The sequence below is a fragment of the Scardinius erythrophthalmus genome (assembly GCF_964197995.2).
Source record: "Scardinius erythrophthalmus genome assembly, chromosome: 18".
Taxonomy (NCBI): domain Eukaryota; kingdom Metazoa; phylum Chordata; class Actinopteri; order Cypriniformes; family Leuciscidae; genus Scardinius; species Scardinius erythrophthalmus.
In genome coordinates, this window is record NC_138238.1 from 39,278,323 (window position 1) to 39,300,079 (window position 21,757).

The 21,757-nt window shown below is 38.9% G+C and overlaps 1 protein-coding gene across 12 annotated transcripts in view; it reads right to left on the reverse strand.

Moving 5' to 3' along the window:
- LOC308707076 (myosin phosphatase Rho interacting protein) overlaps positions 1 to 21,757 on the reverse strand; it is a 69,642-nt gene that overhangs the window by 46,704 nt on the left and 1,181 nt on the right. For all 12 annotated transcript variants that reach the window (XR_014032127.1, XM_081393191.1, XM_081393183.1 and 9 more), the window contains exons 2-3: positions 11,403 to 11,480; positions 10,822 to 10,887 (exon numbers count right to left, since the gene is read on the reverse strand). Coding sequence is in view for 11 of the 12 variants with exons in the window: in XM_081393191.1 (XP_081249317.1) it covers positions 10,822 to 10,887; positions 11,403 to 11,480 (144 nt within the window). In the remaining variant the exon portion in view is untranslated. The remainder of the gene's footprint in view (positions 1 to 10,821; positions 10,888 to 11,402; positions 11,481 to 21,757) is intronic.

Here is a 21,757-nt window from a genome sequence, read left to right on the forward strand (position 1 = left end):
CCGCTCGAAGGGCGTGCGTTCTGGGCCCCCGCTCGAAGGGCGTGCGTTCTGGGCCCCCGCTCGAAGGGCGTGCGTTCTGGGCCCCCGCTCGACGGGCGTGCGTTCTGGGCCCCCGCTCGACGGGCGTGCGTTCTGGGCCCCCGCTCAACGGGCGTGCGTTCGGGCCCTCGCTCAACGGGCGTGCGTTCGGGCCCTCGCTCAACGGGCGTGCGTTCTGGGCCCCCGCTCAACGGGCGTGCGTTCGGGCCCTCGCTCAACGGGCGTGCGTTCGGGCCCCCGCTCAACGGGCGTGCGTTCGGGCCCTCGCTCAACGGGCGTGCGTTCGGGCCCCCGCTCAACGGGCGTGCGTTCGGGCCCCCGCTCAACGGGCGTGCGTTCGGGCCCTCGCTCAACGGGCGTGCGTTCTGGGCCCCCGCTCAACGGGCGTGCGTTCTGGGCCCCCGCTCAACGGGCGTGCGTTCGGGCCCTCGCTCAACGGGTGTGCGTTCGGGCCCCCGCTCAACGGGCGTGCGTTCGGGCCCTCGCTCAACGGGCGTGCGTTCGGGCCCTCGCTCAACGGGCGTGCGTTCGGGCCCCCGCTCGAAGGGCGTGCGTTCTGGGCCCCCGCCCAGAATATTCACATATTTGATGCGGTTGTCAAGTTTACCAGCACAGCCCTACTGTCACACCAGAGTCCTGTAATATATCCTTCATATCAACAAAAATCAGTCTTAATCTCCCCTGTCCTGCTGATGCCACAGTCTAACCCGCTCCAAACACGTCACTGGAAACATGCCTTTATTTACATGTCCCACAATACAGCTGAACTGCAGTTTTACTCATCAAGGACGCTTTAAATTCATCAAAAGTGACAGTAAAGGCAGATTCTGCTTCAAATAAACAACTTTGTTAATCAAAAAAGCCTGAAAAATAAAATGTACCAGTTTCCACAAAAATATGAACATTGAAAATAATCATAAATGTTTCTTGGTCAGCAAATCCTCATATTAGAGTGATTTCTGAAGGATCATGTGACACTGAAGACTGGAGTAATGATGCTGAAAATTCAGCTTTGATCACAGGAATAAATTACATTTGACGATATATTCACACAGAAAACATTTACATTATAATAATTTCACTATTTTACTGTATTTTTAAATCATAAATGCAGCCTTTGTGAGCGTGAGAGACGTCTGTAAAAAACACTTGAATGCTAGTGTAAATATTAGGTCTTGATCTTAAATTCACCTTTTTTGACTTTATCTGTTTATTTTAAATGACATGCTAATGTCACTTGATTTTATAAAGAATGTGAACTATAACAATTTAGTCTATCAGTTCATATGAGGTCATAAAACGGTGTGTATAAAAATGATTTACTATATTTTGCAAGCGTCATGTCGTCCTGTCTTGCCCTTCTGGAGCAGGTCAAACAGGTTTGGAAGGACGCGAGGGTGAACTATTACTCTGAGATGTAGAGATTCACACTCGACCATCTCCAAACCTTCGCCTTCATCAGACGTTCTGCAGACTCGAGATGTAAAACAGGTGCCGTCTTTTCCTGACTCCTTTTATGGCCATTTTAAGTGATCTAGTTTTATTAAAAGCTGCCAGTAAACTCCAGGGAATGCCAAATATGGAAATTACAGTGTGTCACGGTTATAAACTGCAGCAGTGTTTCTGTTCCACTACCAGGGAAGAAAAGAAAACTCTGGGTAATAAGAACGCAAGACACAACAACAAAGAACTTCACGTCACTTCGGCACGAAAAACACAAAACCGGACATTTTTATCCCTTCGTTCCGCCACAAATCATGATGGAAAACCCAGATTACCATTTTTTTAATATTATTTTATCTAGAAGGGCATTCAAGAACTAACCCAAAACCGTAGCATTAAGTCCTGCAAAACAATAATGTGATCATTAGCTTGTCTATGTTTTGTGCGTTTAATATTTATCTTTTTATTTCTCTCTGTACTCTTATTTTTGTGTTTTTTAGTGATTGTGAAGCACTTTGGGCAACAGCTGTTGCTTTAAATGTGCTATATAATTAAATTAAATTAAATAATTTTAGCTCTGTGCCGAAGTTCGACAGCAGTTTGTTTAGGTCTTCGGACTCACTTGACATTTTAATCCATTTTTCCCGCCACAAATCATGATAAAAAACTTAGATGTATCAGATTACTCATTTTTAATATTATTTTATCCAGAAGGACATTCAAGAACTAACCCAAAACTGTCACACAAAGTCCTGCAAAACAATAATTTGAGCTGTGCGTGCCAAAGTTCAACAGCAGTTTGTTTAGGTCTTCGGACTCGCTTGAGGGTGGGAGTCTTTAAGTCGTCTTTAGATAAGAGAGGAACATATGAGGCAATGCATGGAGGGAAAAAAGAAAAACAGGAAGAGCAAACAGCCCGAAGCAGGACTGTCATCGGGGGGGAATGTGGTCCCAGGGCCTGTGATGAAGGGGCCCGTCGAGGTCCTCAAACACACGGGGCCGGGGGAAGAGGGCAGGCACACACATTCAAATATAGTCACGGGTCCTGTGAACCGAGCTTCAGTTAATGCATCCGCTCATCATGCCTTTTTCAAAATAATAACCATTTATAATCATTTTTCACAGTATAAATTGGGTCATTATACCACTGTAGTTAATGCATCCGCTTATAATGCCTTTTAATACGTGTAATCAAATATAATAATCTTAAAAAATTATTAAAGTAAAAAATAAAATTGAAAAATTATATAAAAATAAAACTTTTTCAAAATAATAACCATTTATAATCATTTTTCACAGTATAAATTTGGTCATTATACTATTGTAGTTAATGCACCCGCTTATGTCTTTTAATACGTGTAATAAAATAAAATAAACTTAAAAATTATTAAAGTAAAAAATAAAATTGAAAAATAATAACCATTCATAATCATATTTCACAGTATAAATTGGGTCATTATACCAGAAACTATTCAAATGTATTTAATTTTTAGGATGGTGGCAACTGCGACTTTATATCATGAAATTATAACTTTCTTTCCTCAGAATTGCGTGTTTATTTCTCGCAATTCTGACTTTATAACACGCAATTGCGAGTTATAAAGTCAGAATTGTGAGATATAAATGCAATTCTGAGAAGAAAAAAATAATTGTTTCTAAAAGTTTAATTCTTGCAATTGCGAGTTAATATCTCACAATTCTGACTTTATAACACGCAATTCTGTGAAATAAAGTGAGAATTGCGAGATGTAAAGTTGCAAATGTGAGATAAGTCGCAATTATCTTTTTAAATGTTTAAAAGCTTCCATAGCGTAGTATATAAAGCCAGCTTTCAATCTGGATGGAACTATTACTTTGCACTTCTGTCCGTTCCTCACACAAATCTATTGCGTACCTTACAGAGACTTGAAAACTAGTACACTTTTTAGTCACATTTAGAGTCACATGGACTTCTTTTATGGTCGGCACCTAGTGATTTTGAAGCTTAACCCATTAACTTTTATTATAATAAAAAATAAAAAAAGAACGGCAACATGAAGCAAAGCTCAACAGTTTCCAGTCTGTTGATAAGGGCGGATCAAAACACAAAAACAGCCAGACAAGTTGTTAAGATTGACAACACGTGTTGCAAGTGGTTGAATAAATAGCAAAGCTCTTGCCTTTTCAGGCAGCTCTTCCTATTTTACAGTAAGCATGTGCCCAGACGTGCCGTGCCCTCTGTAAAAACACACCTATGTAAATCTCCCATCTCAGGAACACCTGAGGGCTATAAAACACCTGGCAATCCCTGCGTCTAAAGCGAACGGTGTTCAGGAGATATGTGACCCTGGACCACAAAGCCAGTCACATGGGTAATTTTTATGAAATTGAGATATAAACATCAGTGCCGGAATAAATGAACCACAGTTTCAGGGCAACTGTTGCAAAAAGTGCAATTAAAATCAATGTAACTTTTAAATTTCACAACATAATGTTTAACTAGGTAAATTCTGTGTATAATTCTGAATGATAACCTCTTTAAAGGTGCAATGTGTGATATTTCTGAGGATCTATTGACAGAAATGCAATATAAGATCCATAACTATGCTTTCAGTGGTGTATAAAGACCTTACTTAATGAACCTTTAAGTTTCTATTACCTTAGATATAGTCATTTATATCTACATAACCGCGGCCACCCCCTTCTATGAAGGTCGACATATTGTGACGTCATGTTTCTACCGTAACCGACAGCGAACAAACAGCGCTACAGAGCGCGTTTCGTCACTAACTTGAATGAGAAGCAGCAGAAAAAGACGAAGCAGAAAACTCAGGTTGTCCCTGACTCTGCAAACGTGGAGAAAAACATGCTGTCTGAACGACGCCTCGGACATAGTAACGTTAGCTATTTCCCCTTACCTAAGTTAGTTGCTTTGATGCTCTAATCTTATACTAACTACCATGGAAACAAGCTATGGTAAAGTCAGTGAATAAAAGACTAACACAATGATAAACAAGTAAAAATAACAATCGCAATAACATGTGATTTTACTGAATAATTAAGTAAATATAATTTAATATAAAATATAATATAGAGAAACCTCATTGCTTGACTTGCTACTCTCTGCTGACTCAGACGACGACATCTTCCGATCCTACGTCGGCCACCGTAGCTTCTCATTCGAGTTTGCAATTTGAAGGAAAGGCCGCAGTTATTGACCAGTTGCAATTCGCAAATCTCACCACTAGATGCCGCTAAAAATCACACACTGCACCTTTAACTTTGTTTGTAATTAAATATTGAAGGTCCCATGACATGAAATTTTCACTTTCTGAGGTTTTTTAACATTAATATGAGTTCCCCTAGCCTGTATATGGTCCCCAAGTTTCTAGAAATTTCAATCGGTGTAAATCGAGCTTTTGTTATCTTTCTCTGCCTTTGAGAAAATGGAGGCTCAACCGCGCTGATCTTGAATCTCCTCCTTGTGACGTCATAAGGAGGAATGTTACCTCCCCTGTCTCTGCTTTGCCCGCCCAGAGAATATTTTCCGCCCCTGAGAAAATGAGCTAGGAAGTAGGAACGCGCGACCGCGATTTTAGTTTGTCCACGAGAGATATCATAACAGAGCTGGGCTTGCTGAACGTCTGAAACTAAAGTCTGGATCACTCTCTTTGGCTCAGCTACACACCTCGGAACAGTAAGTCAACTAATGATATATAAGTGTGTTGCTTTACTGTTTATGGTTGCCTAGACTGTTACACGTAGAATGTGGCTGTCACATTAGCTATGCAGCCATGCAGTTTATGTGTGTGAATACACACACTGTAACGCGAGTGTTGTACACTTCTTTGTTACTTGGATAACCGTTTTCCTGTTGGTTATACGGCGCGCGCGATATCCGCATTTCAAGATCGCAGAGCTTGATGATGTAATTGTAATAAGATAAATTACAGATGTTACAGATCTCTCATGAAAAGGCAACAGTAGGTTAGCGTTAGCTACATGATAATAACTGTAAACCATCCGAATAAAGTACCGTATCCAGACATAATATTTTAAACTAACCATTCGGAAATGTCCTGCTGGAACCGCTGAGTTGTTGCTTCTCCATCCGGATCAGATTCTGGGTCAAACTGAAATGCTTGAACGTGTCTTCGTGCCATTGCTATATCCAACGTTAACATGCACGGACCGGGACCGTTGCGCAAGATGGTCAAGGCCACACCCACCCTCCACCTTGCGCCGCCTTTCTCCTCCTCATTAACATTTAAAGCTACAGACACCGAAACGGCCTGTCTGAAGGAAGCTCATTCTGGGACTGGCTTGTAGTGGCTATAATTCTGCACCGAGGCTGAATTTTTGAAAAGAGATTTCAGATACAGTACTAGGGACCACTAAGGCCTATATTAAAGCCTACAAAAAATAGCATGTCATGGGACCTTTGAGGTACAAGCCAAACCTTTTTCCACACAATATTGTCTGTCAATTGATTCCAATATGAGACCAAATCCAGTCATAAAGATTCATTTTTTGAAATTGAGGTTTATACATAATCTGAAAGCTGAATAAATGAGCTTTCCATTGATGTGTGGTGCGTTAGGATAGGACAATATTTGTAAATCTGGAATCTGAGGGTGCAAAAAAATCAAAACATTGAGAAAATCGTCTTTAAAGTTGTTCATTTATGTTCTCGATTGTGTTGCATTCACTCACAGATATAAATGTTTTATATATTTACAGTCGGAAACTTCAAGGAACATGATCTTTACTTAATATCCTAATGATTTTTGGCATAAAAGAAAAATCTATAATTTTGACCCATAACATGTATTGTTGGCTATTCCCACAGATACACCCGTGCGACTCGAGACTGGTGACGTGATCAGGGTCACACATGAGAAGAGCAGGAAAAACTGTGTTCGTTCCAACATAACGAAAACACAACAAACACAGCTGATTGTCTCTCGGCTTTCTAAACCCGGAGTCCTGTTGTGGAAATAGGTGAAGAGGAACGTGAATCTCAAAGCATATTTAACATTTCCATGTGGTTTAAGAGGATAACGCTCTGAGTTTAGCGCCGGCTCCAGCAATCCTCAGTGGTTTCTCCTAATAAGGGCATATTGGGAACATGAGCACAGACTCCACGTTCAGAGCATCTCAGTCGGACAATTAAAATACTTTTCTATCATGTTTATAAGAGTCAGCAGAGAAGCTAGATGAACGGCTGCTTACCGGCAGACCCTCGTCATGTAACGGACGAGCTACGGGATTAGAAACAACTGCAACCATACTGGGATATGATTACATCAGCGTCTGCCGTTTATATGAAGTGAGAAGCATTTTCTTAAGATCAGCTTGTGTTCACACTAAATATAGCACACATTAAAAACTAGCCGTAAAAGAATCAGGTCAGGCTCACTGGAAAAACTTTTCTACAAAATTATGTAACGTTGTTTTTTGCATGATCCGCACGACTTTTAAAGGGGCCATATGATGCGCTTTCTTGTTTTCCTTTTTCTTTAGTGTGTTGTGTATAAGATCTGCAGAGTTACAAAGCTCAAAGTGTCAAACCTAAAGAGAGACTCTTTATAAAAGTTAAGGCTCATCCACGCCTTCCTAAAACGCTTCGTTCAAACACGCCTCCGCATCTCTACGGCAGAGCTTCAGATGTACACGCAGATAAAGAAGGCTTAACTTTATTATCGCTCTATTATTGTTGCCGCCATGTCGTGGAGACACTGTGTTTTCCATTGCTAAAGCTAAAAGAGGACAATTAGAAAACAGTGGTTAACCTTTATTTTAGTGCTGTCAGTTAAACGCGTTATTAACGGCGTTAACGCAAACCCATTTTAACCCTTGTGTTATGTTGGAATTCTGTGCACTCCCCTTATGGTCCGGGTCAAATTGGGTTAGAGCACTTTTAGATACACTTACACTTTAGAACTGGAGTTGATGCCCAGTTGATACATAAAATAAATGTTTTTATGTTGTGTCTGTACAGTTGCTTTTGAATAGCCTATGGGGGTCAAATTGACCTGCGAACATCACAAACGTAATAGTCATTTTGTTTGTATATGTCAAAAAAAAAAAACACCAGCATGTTGAAACTTTGCATGCATGTTCATTAAGATAAATGCAAAAAAGTCACAAAATATAAAAAAAAAAAATTATTTCAGGTAGCTTGAAAAAATAAATGATAGATAATTTTTACCATCTGTGGCTGACAAAATATTTTTCTGTATTGAAATAAGTGTGGAAAACCTCATTTTTTTGCTTCATAAGGTAGTAAAAAAATAAAATATCAAAGTATAACCAAGAAATGTTATTATTTTGGGTCCTTACAGTTGCAGTCAAATTGACCCGCGAACATCACGAAAGGAACAGTAATTTTGTTTGTATATGTCAAAAAACACCAGCATGTTGAAACTTTGCATGCATGTTCATGATGATAAATGAGAAAAAGTCACAAAATATCAAGAAAAAAAACATAGGTTAACCAGTATTTCCAGCAACTATAAAATCTAAACGGGTCAAATTGACCCGCAAAATGACACAAGGGTTAACAGCGTCAATTTTTTTATCGTGAGATTAACGTTCTTTTTGGCATAGCAAACTTTGTAGTTTTTTTTCACATGCTGTTGCAACAACTAGTAATGTTAGAAAAACTAAAACACCACACCGGATCTAGCTAGACCGGACACAAAACAACAGGCACGCCGCACACACTTGTTTGGGCTCGCGAGCCGGCCGAAGAGTAGTAGGTTAAGGCTACGTTTGAGTGGATGGCGAGCGCGAGACGCCGAAATGGATGCCAATAAGATTCTAAATGGAAAGTTTACTTTTAAAAAGTTGCCAAATGGTTCCATTGACAAGACCGAAGTGATCTGTGTGTTTCGTCGATGTGAACTGAGCGATCGCAGCACGTCCAATCTGAAACGCCACTTGACGCGAATGTTAGTGTGAAATTGAACACTATAATATATGCCAATGTTGTTTTTAATAAAAAAACATTTGCACAAAGCAAGCCGATCCACTTTTCCATGTTGATAAGAGCATTAAAATAAAAAAAATAAAAAAAAGGGACAAAAAGAAAACAAGGGACATTTAGAATTGATAAAAATGTGCAATTAACTGCGAGTTACCTATGACATTAATGCGATTAGTCGCGATGAAATATTTTAATCGTTTGACAGCACTACTTTATTTATCACACAGTTCCAGAACAGTACAAGCAAAACATTCGACTGTGTGCCGCGCATTTTTCAGAGGATTGTTTCCAGAACGGCTGATTCTAGAAAGTGAATTTTAACCAGTTAACCAGTGTTCACAGTTCGTTAGATAGCTATACAAACACTAGAGATGAGCTTATTTACAGTTAATTATGTTTGAATACATTTGCCATGAAGAAGCGTTTATGAAAACTACCTTATGTGCAACTGAGTTTCAGCTTTTCAATGTTCAGCGGACAAACATTTCAGCTTTTATTTGAGAGTAAATATTATATCTGGAAATAAATAGCAGTTGAATATAATAGCTCTGTAATTAATATTAACCTCTACTATTATAGTGCACCAGATGAGAGGCTTCCTGAATAGTTTGCGGCATTATTTGGGAGAAATTTTGTTTCCTTAAGAAAAATCAAAACTATCGGTATCGGCCGATATAATTCTGAATAATCAGCCAAACGTAGTATCTGTGCACCTCTACCTGTGATCATCATTTGATTGAAAAGGAATAAAAGTTGTTGGTGTTTGACTGACACTAGTGTTCACTTCAGCCGGAAACTGCAGTATCGGTGCGTTTGTGGAGTTTTGCAAATGTTGTTTTAGGCATGTTTTTCAATGAGTTGAAAAGAAAATTCACTAAGGAAACAGTAAATCAGTCAAATATATCGTAGTAAAACCGATTCTAAGCTTCCCAGGAGAGAAGAGAAAATCAAACAAGACATTCTTCATGTCTTTACACCGCCTTTACACCGCCTTTACGAGAGATTTCAACACTATAACATGCGAAAGAGTTTCTGGAATCCTCAAAAACATGACGCACATCATTTCTGAGGCACAAATAAAACGCTGTTGCTTAAATCCATTCTCTGAAGTGTCCATATTCTTGACCTAATTTAACAGAATTTCCTGAAACTAGATGAAAAGACTAAAAAGACACGAGGGCTGACAGCATTTGCTGAGCAAAACAAAGGCAGGAAACTCTGTATTGCCCTGAACGAGCTTTTATTGTCGTCACTACTCACTGGAAATAAAGACAGTGTCCTCCCTCCGCCATCTGCACAATCCTGTATTATGAGTTAAGGCCAGACTATTTATAAGTTAATAACTAATGATCTTTACAACGGAAGTGAATAACTTTATCTGGACAATAACTTTATTCTAGATCTGCTGTAAAGCCTAAACACTCTCTGTTACTGTAATCTCCTGTTATCCCTGTAAAGCTGCTGTGAAACTCTATATTGTTAAAGCGCTGTATAAATGAAGGAGACCTGACTTCATGATGTGACTCCAGTCAGGCAAATGGGCGTTTGCCTCGTGTTGCGCAGCAGAATGATAAATTGCACCTCTGTAATGGGCATTCCTGTAGTAAGCAAATAGCGTGAGCGATGGGGTCAAGGTTCGCGGCGGCTCTCGTTCTCCTAGCGCTGAGCCTGTGTGTGGGCTTCAGTGTTTACATGCAAACGCTGTAATCGCCGGGCAGATCAGCCGGCTAATTTGGTCATCCATGTCACATTCCTGTGAAACAAACAGGGCGAGTCGGGCTCTCATTAACAACACCACCGAGTCCTGTTCGTTCACATCGCAGCCGGCGCTCTCGGCCCTTCTCATCTCAGAATGGATTATTTTAGTTCAGGGACGGTTATATTGCTGTTTTTTTAGTGCTGGGAAACGATTAATCGCATTCCAAAATAAAAGTTTGTTTATATCATATATATGTGTATAATTATTTTGTATATATAAATACACACACATGAATTTTAAGAAAAATTCATTACTTATATATAAAATATTTATATATAATATAAATTATGTATAAATGCATATACAGTATAAGCATGTAAATATTAAATATATACATGCATATGTGTGAATTTTTTAATGTGTGAAATGTGTGAAATTTAGAAATACAAAATAATTATACACAGTACACATGTATATATATATGATGTAAACTGACTTTTATTTTGATGCGATTAATCGTTGCCCAGCACTATTTCTTTTATTGAGGAGGATTCATTGAGGTTGTTGTTTGGTTCGGTTTGTTTGAAGAACATGAATATATTCTCTCAACTCAGCGACTCGATTGACCGATCGCAAATGTGGGATCAGAAGGTCTAAAGAACGGACAGCTTACCGACTCATCCAGTGCAAAGCGCAAGCAGCCGTGTTCATAAAGGACGAAGAATCGCCGTTGCCATTTCTGTGTTGAAAGAAAAGAGCATTAAATGTCATTCATATTCACTCACAACTGTCAATTGATAGTCAAAAAGAAATCAAAATTCACCCAAACCATGCATGCATTTTATTACCTCAATTTCCCAACCATGCATTTTTTCAGATGTACGTCACAATACAGTCAAAAAGATCTGTAGCTGTATCGGTTTCATCACAGCTTTAAATTACTGACATATGCCAAGTAGTGAATCAAATTAATAGCATATATGAGCATTTGCTGACACATGAAAATAATTCAAAGACATTACATTATTGTACATTTAAAATGGGCCGTTATAATAATAATATTTACATATTGTATTATTTGTTTATTATTGTATTTTTTTATTCATTTTTTTGTCTTTTACTCTGTTGGCGCTTTGGGTGTGAGAAAAGCGCATTATAAATAAAATGTATTATTATTATTTGTGTACAGTGCATGTCAAGATACTAACGCAAACAGACGACATCTTTCCCCACAAGTAGTGTCATGTCTCTTACCCGGGATCTTTGCATGGGATTGTCAAAGTCCGTTCCCTCGGGAGCCAAACACAGCCATCCGCCATAGATCGGCTTGGCCTGCAACAACAACAACACATATTAATACATCTTCAATCAATAAAGGTGCATATTGGAGTCATTTGTGGAGGAAACATTTTGTGGTCACTCGCATTTAACTTAAAATACTCCCTCATGTTTGCTCATACGGATGAGAGTAATGCAAACTGTAAAGGCTCTACTCTTATCTCTGTCAACTCACAATAACAACAAAACGCTGTGCTTTTGTAAAATAATGAGGCTTTCTGTCGATCTTGAACTTGAGCGCATCATAAATGAACAAACTCAGCGTATACTTGCCTCACAGACATGAGAAATATATCTATAGAAAGCTTGACATTTCTACACTTGAATGAACAGATTCCAATGGAAAATTAATCTCAGATTATGTAATCCGTATGAAACGAGCATATAGATGACGAGTCAGCATCGTGACTTAATCTCTGCAGCCGAAAACACAATCAATAAATTATTAAAATGTTTAGAGTCTCATTCTGCTTTTTTCACGACACATTTATAATCATTAGGTGTTGCAGCTTTATGTTCGAATCTGAGCGCTGATTAGGCTATAGGTATTTTATACAGGCGATTAAAGGTGCATTATTATGATTTATGGCTTATTAATATAAACGTGTGATTAGGCGACTAGAAAAAGCTTTAGTCAAGGGCAGCCCAGGTAAAAATGGTATAATTTTTCTGGAAAAATTGAGATTTCAAATCAATTCGAACGTCTAATAAAAGCCCTTGAGAAGGGGAGCCACATGTGCAAGCTTAGACGCAGCTGAGCAGGACTAGGCAAGTTAATAAAGCTTCCCTATAGAGCAGATGTTGTGCCTCAAAGGTTATAAATGCGTCTCATCTGGCATCAAAAATGCGAGCTCATCTTATTCAATGATTCACATGATTAATGATCATGTCTCCTCACTGAATATGCCATGACCTGAAATGTCTGAATTGAATATTCTTTACCCTCGCATCCAAAACAAGGACGTTGAATTTGTAAGGTTGCCATGTAATGTTAAAATGCCCCTATTATGGTTCGTGTTTTAGAGTCTCCTCTAACAGGTTTAAATGCATCCAAGGTCGAAAAACACTTTAATTTCCTCATGATCTCCACTGCACATCAGCTCTTTCCTCGCAGTGTCTAAAACGCTTCCATCGGAGATTCAGTCTCTCTAAGCTCCGCCTCTCTGAGAGCTGCTCTGTTCTGATTGGTCAGAGAGCAAACGCTCATTAACATATCTGAATCTCAGCTCTTGATCAGTGATACGAACAGTAACGATGGCGTGGGTTTTACCGTATCAAAAGTGGATTTGCTTTGTCAGCAGAAACAGCGTCTTCTCGACACGAACAACACGAACCAAACTCTTCCAGTCTCAGATACACTACAGTGTTTGAGGGCGGAGCTAAGAGACGTTGTTCAACCAATCAAGACCATTCATGCAAATTAGTTACAAACCTACGTAGAAATGTTACGGAAGTGAGACTGGAATGGGGTCCAACAGGTTGAAGGTCCAAATTGCAGCTTCAAAGTCTCGACACGATCCAGCCGAGGAATAAGTCTTATCTAGACAAACCATTAAAAAATAAAATAAAACCCGACATCATTGTTTTACCTTTTTTTTTTGTAAATGGCGTTTGACTCAGTCTTTGCTTTGCTTTGTAAACACTGGGTCTGTTCTTTCCCCTACGTCACGCTTGACCTTTCAACGTGATCACGTAATGTGTGGCGCATCACAGCGAGTGCAAGACCAGCATTTGTGGTTAAAAAGTATATAAATGTTTATTTTGTTCTAAAATGTCGGCTGGTTTGTCTAGATGAGACTCTTATTCCTCGGCTGGATCGTGTCGAGACTTTGAAGCTGCACTGAAACTCACATCTGGACCTTCGACCCGTTGGACCCCATTGAAGACACTATATGGAGGAACATCCTGGAGTGTTTTCCTCAAAAACCTTCATTTCTTTTCCACTGAAGAAAGTAAGACTTGAACATCTTGGATGACGAGGAGGAGAGTAAACTATCAGGAAATTTTAATTCTGAAGTGAACTAATCCTTTAAGATACTGGCAATCAAAAGTTGATCACGACCCATAAATACGTCTTTAAAACAACAGAGGATACCTTGGGATTAAATGAAATGAAATGAAGTAACATTATTACAGCCTCTGCTATAACATTATCTGTTCATAAAATTGGTAACGGAAAAAAAGGATCGTTTAGGAACCCGTATCGAGTCATGGTAGAGGTATCGAAAAAATTTTAATTATTGCCTACAACCAACGTCTTTAAAACAGCAGAGGCTGAATCTTATTTCCAGCATTAATTTTCTGTTAACATTTACATTTACGCATTAGGCAGAAGCTTTTATCCAAAGCGACTTGCATTGCATTTAAAGCTACACATTTACATTCTTATCAGTTCTAGCTTTCCCTGGGAATCGAACCCGTGACCTTGGCGTTGCAAGCGCTCCACTGTTTGAGCTACAGGAAAGCTTGAATTTGTTAATTTTCTTTAATCATGCAGACTATGCACTTCCATTGTTTTGTCAAGCCACACTTTTATTTACCCTTTTTCTTTGTTAAAACCCCCCCCCAAAAAAACAAACACCAGAGAATACCCAGGGACCAGATTTAGCCTCTTTCCTCTCTGGACGAGGGGGGGGATTGGAAGCAAAACAAAACACAGCTGTGACTCGGTATCAGAAGTGTGTGACTCCAGCGTACGAGAGGGAGGCGAGACACACCCGAGTGTTTTCCTCCACACATTGAAGGGCCACTTCCGCTCTCCAGCTTCACGGATCACGTTTAACTCCCAATTTCCTCCCAGGTTCGTCCCAGCGGCCCACTTTACCCCCGCCTCCCCCTCAGCGCTGGACACACTCGCCCTGAACTTTCACCCCCACCGTCTAAACTTACCCAACACCCACCGGGCCGAACCACAGCCTCAGAAGTGGGATCGACCTCTGGGAAACTCTGATCCACTTTCCCAACACACACTTCCTTTCACAAGCGCCTCTGCATGGGAATCACACTGGGACGCTGCAGTGATGCAACTTTCCATTTATAACATGTGGGCTGGACACTGAAGTAAGAAAACAAGTGTAAAAGCAAGACGAAGTGTAGGCAGCTGGATTTATATCATCGCATTTCCATTTCTGCATCGAGCTTCTGAAGACGTTTTTCTTTTTTATAGAATATTCCCACCAAAAAATGTCTAATTTGGCCCTGTAGAGCTTTAAAGAAAAGCCAAATACTATTCGAGCTTTCTCATTTAGCTGCTGTGTATGGAAATTGTATGAAAATTAAAACTTTATTTAGTGTTACTCAAAATGTAGGCAGCTGGATTTATATTAGCGGTGCAACGGGTCTCAGTTGATCGTGATCTGCACGGGTCAGCTCCCCACAGTTCGGCACGCATGGGATTCACGGATTAACTGCTAAATTTAACCATCATAGACTGAAAGTTTTTAATTTGGACGCGTTTTGTCTTGCCAATTTACACATTTAAACAATTTTAAACGCAGAGAAGAGGCGAAAATCAGGACTCGTGCGTTATCTGTGCCTCACACACTCGCAGAGAGAGAGAGAGAGATGTTTCAGTCAGCGCTCAAACACCAAATTGATTCCTCTTTTTATGTTTTCTTTCACTTGAAAGGACACCCGTCTAAATACACGTCTCAGCAAGTATTCTCTCGGTTATGTGAACAGTTGAGGAGGAAACCGGATGTTTGTCAGTTTATTCGGTCTTAAAGTGACGTCAGCCTAACATTCCTACTGTTGTCTGTGTCATTAATGTTAATAAAACAACAAAATACAGCTTTAACAAAGATGAAACGACATCTAATTTCAACAGTGAACAGTCACTGCATGAGAATCACACTGGGACGCTTCAATAGGCGCGTTTCCATTACAGAAAAGTTCCAAAACTTTTGCGATTTTTTCTAAATATCGATAAAAAACTAGCCTATTGCGAAATGACGGCGTTTCCATTAACCGATGTTATGCGACTAAACCTCATTTTCTCCTCTCGCGATAAGTCATTCCAAAAATCATGGCAACGGACGTTGGTAGGTTTATATATATCACAGACATGTACCGCACTAGCCATTATTATTATTAATGGAAGGAAACGTAGGCGTGTTTTCCAAGCATTAATGGTGAGGAATGACCCTTATTATACAGTGAGCGGCTCATATGAGGAGTTTCTGGGTGTTTCTCATTTCTGCTTCGAATTCTTGATTGTGGCATTTATTTGAGGTTTAGAATCCAGTATTTCTGTCATTCTTTTTTCTTTTATGAATTTAATAAAGAACTCGGTCTCGTATTCTGTCCAAACACACCTCGTCGTCTACGTCAGCTGACTGTAAATGCGCAAAAACTGTTTCCATTGCAGTTTTGCGAAATATTTCTTTTTCGAATTGCCTGAAAAAAAACCTCATGCGAGCGCAAAAACTTTTTTGCGATAAATGCGTGTTTTTGCGAAATTGACGTTTCCATTGGGCGTATTTTCAATTCGCAATTTCAGTTTGCGCAATTTGAAGGGTAATGGAAACACGGCTAGTGATGCAACTTTTGATTTTTAACATGTGGGCTGGACACTGAAGTAATAAGCTTGATAAAATAAGTTTCAAGTCCTTTTTAAAAATATCGATGCGTGACGACTGACGAGGATTTTGTATAGCTTTAAAAAAAAAGCCAAATGCCATTTGATCTCGTCTGCTGTAATCGTGTTCTCCTTCAGAGCCTCAGTGCCTTCAGACACAGCTTAGTGTGTGGAAATTGTATGAAAATTAAATCATGAGGAAGTGTTACATTACAGGACAAAGCAATATTGATAAGATCCACCTTCACGCTGAAGATATTTAATGCTTCTTTAATGAATAGAAGGTTGTTGTTTTTTTCATTTATTTGAAATAGAATCTTTTGTCTTTAACTTTTGATCAATTTAATGCATCCTTGCTGAATACAAGTATTGATTTCTTTTATTTCTTTCCCCCCAAAAAACTAATTCTTTCTGACCCCAAACTTTTGAACGGTAGAGTATAATGTTACAAAAAGCTTTCTATTTAAACGCTGTTCTTTTGAACTTTCTACTCAAAGAATCCTGAAAAAATAAATTGCACATTACTGTTTTCAACATTGATAATAATCATAAATGTTTCTTGAGCATCAAATCCTCATATTAGAGTGATTTCTGAAGGATCATGTGACACTAAAGACTGGAGTAATGATGCTGAACATTCAGCTTTGATCACAGGAATAAATTACACTTTACTATATATTCACATAGATATAATAATATTTCATAATATCGCCGTTTTTTTATTTATTTATTTATTTATTTGAATCAAATAAATGCAGCTTTGGTGAGCAGAAGAGACTTTTTAAAAACATAAAAAATCGTACCAATCCCAAACTTTTAAACGGCAGTGGATATATTATTATGCTGTAATATAATGCAACTATTTGTGATTAAGTTATTAGAAAAATGACACTACCACAGTTTGCTATGGGAGATGTTTAACAGAAAAACAGATCCGGTCTGCGTATAAATGGAGCCTTGCCTGAGAGAAGTCAAGACTGAACATACTTTAAGAAACAAGTCAGTGAAAATTACAGTATTTTGAGAGCATTTCCCCCCCGGGTGCGTCAACGGCGGTGCGCTGCCAACATTCCCTCAAAGGAACCGTTTGGCTCAAACATCAACGTATACTGTAACAGTAAACTTCCTCTGCGAGAGATAGAGAGGAACAGATTAGCCAAATAACTTCTGCTTTTTTGCATATACATTATACTCAGGGTTCCCACTCCTCGTTAACTTCAAATTCAAGGACTTTCAAGGTCCAATACCCTCAAACTCAAGCACTTAATGTGGGACACATATCAAGCGAGAGCAAGGTTACATCGTGTTACCTTGTAAGATACATTGTTACAGTTTTGCACGTGGGAACGTCATGGCAACGTACAACACAAAGTACATAACACGTAAACGCGCATAACTAACGTAAATCAAGCAAGCTAGTGCGCATAGGCCACGAAGTGTTGGCGGAATAACACATTAGCGGATCGGAGGCAATAATATGGAATTTTTTCCAGAAAACTTCTTGCAGGAAATAAACTCAAGCACTTTCAAGGGCCTGTATCAGTGTGTGTTTACTCTCAACAACTTTCCAGGGCCTTAAAAAGGGAATATTTTTCATATTCACAAACTTTCAAGGATTTCAAGGACCCGTGGGAACCCTGATTATAGATTCACAATGATCAACGTTTCGGCTGATTAAGTGGCACTATCTCTCAATTTGGAAAACTATGAAGGTAAACTATGTTTGACAGTTATTCACCAATCGACAGAATAAGGCAAACAGCTTGAAAGGCCAAAAACATTCTTGGCAAAATGGATGCAAACTAATTGAGATTGGAATATTCTGCTTTGCCGGGTGACAGAATATTAGATCTGATTACGGCACACCTGAAATATGTTTCTGATGTCACTATTAGATCATTTCCAATCTCACTGGTTCAAACAAACACGTCTGATACAGTCAAACACACATGTATTCAGACTCCTTCAACATTTCTCACATTATCAGTTTATTCGCTATAGTTTAGAAAATGGTAATGAAATATGAGCAGAACTCAGTTGATATTTGACTGGTTTTGTCCGTCCTTCTGTTAGACTGTCTCACACATGAATTATGTTGAATATCTGTCAGCTGTTAAATTTAACTACACAATTAGATAATACCAGTTTAGCTCAACCAATCACCAAGCAATGCTTCATTGTGTTCAGTCTGTGTGTAAAAAGAGCATTAGCAATTAAAGAAAACACACTTCAGCAAGACATGATCAGCTCAAAGTGTCCCAATCATTTCTGGGCCCAAATGTTTATAAATGTCACTGTATGAAGAAGAATTGTTGGGTATAATATGTCACAGTTTACTTTATTTTGCTCTCCTCACTCACAGAAATGAACTATAGTGTCCTGATCACACTAGTGAAAAAAATATAAAAAATTATATCTGTTGTCTGAATAACTTCTGGTTTGACTGTGTTTGTTTTATGTGAATAAAACTAAGCCTGAATTAAATCTGTTCATCCATATAAAGATTAAACGGCTCGATTCGCATGGATTTATTTCACAATCTCTTCATGAACTTTGAAGCTCTGATTGAGAGGACTAAAGTTTTCATGCTTTTGGGTGAGAATCCATTTATATAAAGATAATGGAGAATGTACTTGGTCTAACTCACGGTCAGTGTCTAATCTGATAATACGGTGTCAAAACAAAAATAAAGAAATAATAAACTACACGTTACACAATATCAGAGCTATAAAGCGTTTAAGGTTGTAAGATCATCTTAGCGAGATTAGTGAGTGATGTAATCCATAACAATGACTTATGAAAGGGTTAACTGCTGGTAATCTCACCCAAACCACAACACACACACACACACTGGAGGATGCTGACGTCACTTGACAAGTATGGGATCAATTAAAACACACACAACAGACCCTTTTGGTCTGAAACTTTTCCTCTCATCATTCTCTTTCAAGAGCTAAATATGGAAATATGGTCAAATGAACTCCAACGTCAGTTCATCTCACACACACACACATCTAAACACGTGTGGAGAATCGAGATGGCCAATTATTTCACAATCTCCAACAGCAAAGTCATAAAGTGCCTGTAATCCTGACAAACGCTAGTTATTATAACAACCCTTGGCTTAATTAAAAGTTTCCTCTAAAGCGCTCTAGCAGAAAATAACGCTTTCTTACATGTTCCACTCAACTGGAGGTTTTACTGAACACAAACAAAGTTAATGGACAGTCAATGACCAAAGTGTGTGTTTGAGTGGTAGATCGTTTAAGAAGCGTTATTGTGAATATTGTTATATACAACTAATGTGGTGTGTGTGTGCAGTGGGCGACTAAAGCAGTCGTTAGTGGTCGTCTGAACAGTTTCAACATTGAAACATCATTTAATTGGGTCATTCTGTGTCAAATCAACCAAACTTCAGAAACTTCGCAAACCAATTGCATCAGCTGATACTTACTGCACTTAAAGAGGAATGTCTGAAGAATAAATATGTGTATCTTGTTTCCCTCTATCAGAAGAATTGCATAAAACACAACAATCTCTGTGTAGAAATAAAGTAATGATGCTGTCATCTTTCTGAATGTTTTAGATCCCTGTAATTTGGCTCCAAATCTCAGGTGGAAATGGTCATTTTGACCCTGGATTACTCAATATACATCTGTGACGTTTAATATTTTTGGCTTTCTGCTTCATTTATGGATTTCTTTTACCAGACAAAAAATGATCAAAATCTAAAAAGTTGAGTTGACACGCAATGACCCAATTCTTAATGGTCTTAAAAAGGTGAAATTTTGACGATCCGTATGAAAAGGAACATGTTGAGACAACTTAATTTGCAAAATGGAAACATAACATTTCAACTGTGATCCACGAAATGCAGGATGGTTATATTCCTTATATATCGTTACTAAATACACAAATATAAAACACATCTTAATTAAAAACTTTACTATCTCTTTAACAAATTAATTGATTAATTCACTAGAAGATATAGTTCCTGACATAATAGAAATATGCTATGTAGAAAATAAGCGATTTTCGTGGTTCTGACCAATCAGAATTCAGGAGTGGAGCTCTGCTGGCTCCTGATTGGCCAATCCAATGTTCCAAACGTTCCAAGCCACAACAGAAAACTCAAGTAGACTAAATAAATATACTAGATAAATAAATCATGTATTTTCCCTTACAGTAAAAAGCCTTGTCGCAGTCCCTGTCATGACACACTTTATGTTAACAGGGCAAACCCTTTCTAAACAAAACGGGTTGTTGATTTTGCAAAAGGCTGATTAGTGTTCACTGCAAACTGATCAATAAAGTGCTGTCAGCTGATGACAATCAATAATCAGCTTCACTGCAAAACAAACTGCATTTTACCAAATCAACATTTTCACTTTTTTATGGGACCTGATTTCTGCCACATACAGTAAGAAACTAATCACAAGTCATAATTATGATAGGCTATAAATAGTCAAAATTATGAGATTATAGTCGAAATTGACTAGTCATAATGACATATTATGAGTCATAATAATTGAGAAATAATAGTCGAAATTATGACTGACTTAAAGGGATACTTCACCTCTGGGAAGATGAATGTGTATTTAAAATAGGTCATTTAAGTAGAAGAAATGTGGAGAATTTTTTGAATTTGGAGCTTTCTAGACTGAGAAAAGCCAGAAAATGTATTTTTGGCTTATGTGGATGAAAGACAACAACTCCCAGAATGCACTTGCTTCGCTGCCTTAGGAGGCCACGCCTACCGGTTAGAGAGCACAGTTGAAAACAACAAGGCTAGCCTAAGTAAGTGATGAGTTTGCCAGGGATTTAGAGACCCAAAATGTCCGGGATTCGGCTTTTGCGTTCTACAGTCGCCATTCATCATGTTTACTGTGGCGAGCAGGACGAGGCTGACGGCCGCGGGAGAACGGCGCGAGGCCGGTGGCTTCATTACTGAGACGCGCCGGGTCTCGCATCTCTCACGGAGGAGCGGGAATTTTCTTAGCAATGTTAAAACGCACATCAACCGATCACTTTTTTAGCGTTCATGTAAACACTACAGTCAGATTCACCGATCGGAATTAATTCAGTTAGATTGAAACGAGAGGTGAGCATGTAAACAATGAATGGCGACCGCAGAACGCAAAAGCCGAATCCCGGACATTTTTAACAGTCTCGCCCGCCGGACAAGTCAGGGAAAAGGAGGATGGTAACCCCTACTTACTCAGCTTTCTCCTATTATTCAGCTTTCTCCACAGAACAAGAGCATGCTAGCTTAGCTTCCAAAGAAAGACGGCTGATACTGTGTACATTCTGTGAGTGAGATCCCACCCTCTATGGGCGGGTTGTAAACATGCGGAACAACGCCATCTACTGGCTGTAGTCTTTAGCCTCTGGACAGAAAATCCTCCGATGACGCAAAATGACGATTTTTGCGTCATCGGAGGATTTTTTCCAGACAAAAAATACATAAATCTCTCGTCTCAGGGGGATATGAGGGGGGAAAGCATGGTAATTCGAAAATACTACAGGTTTTCTACTAATACAAAGCTTAATGCTAAATCCTGAAGTAACCCTTTAATCACAATTGGAATTGAGTCATAGTAATGAGAATAAAGTTGAAATTAAGATAAATCATAAATACAATTTATGTGAATTTCGATTTCCCATGTAATCATTTCGAATTTTCATCTTATTATGA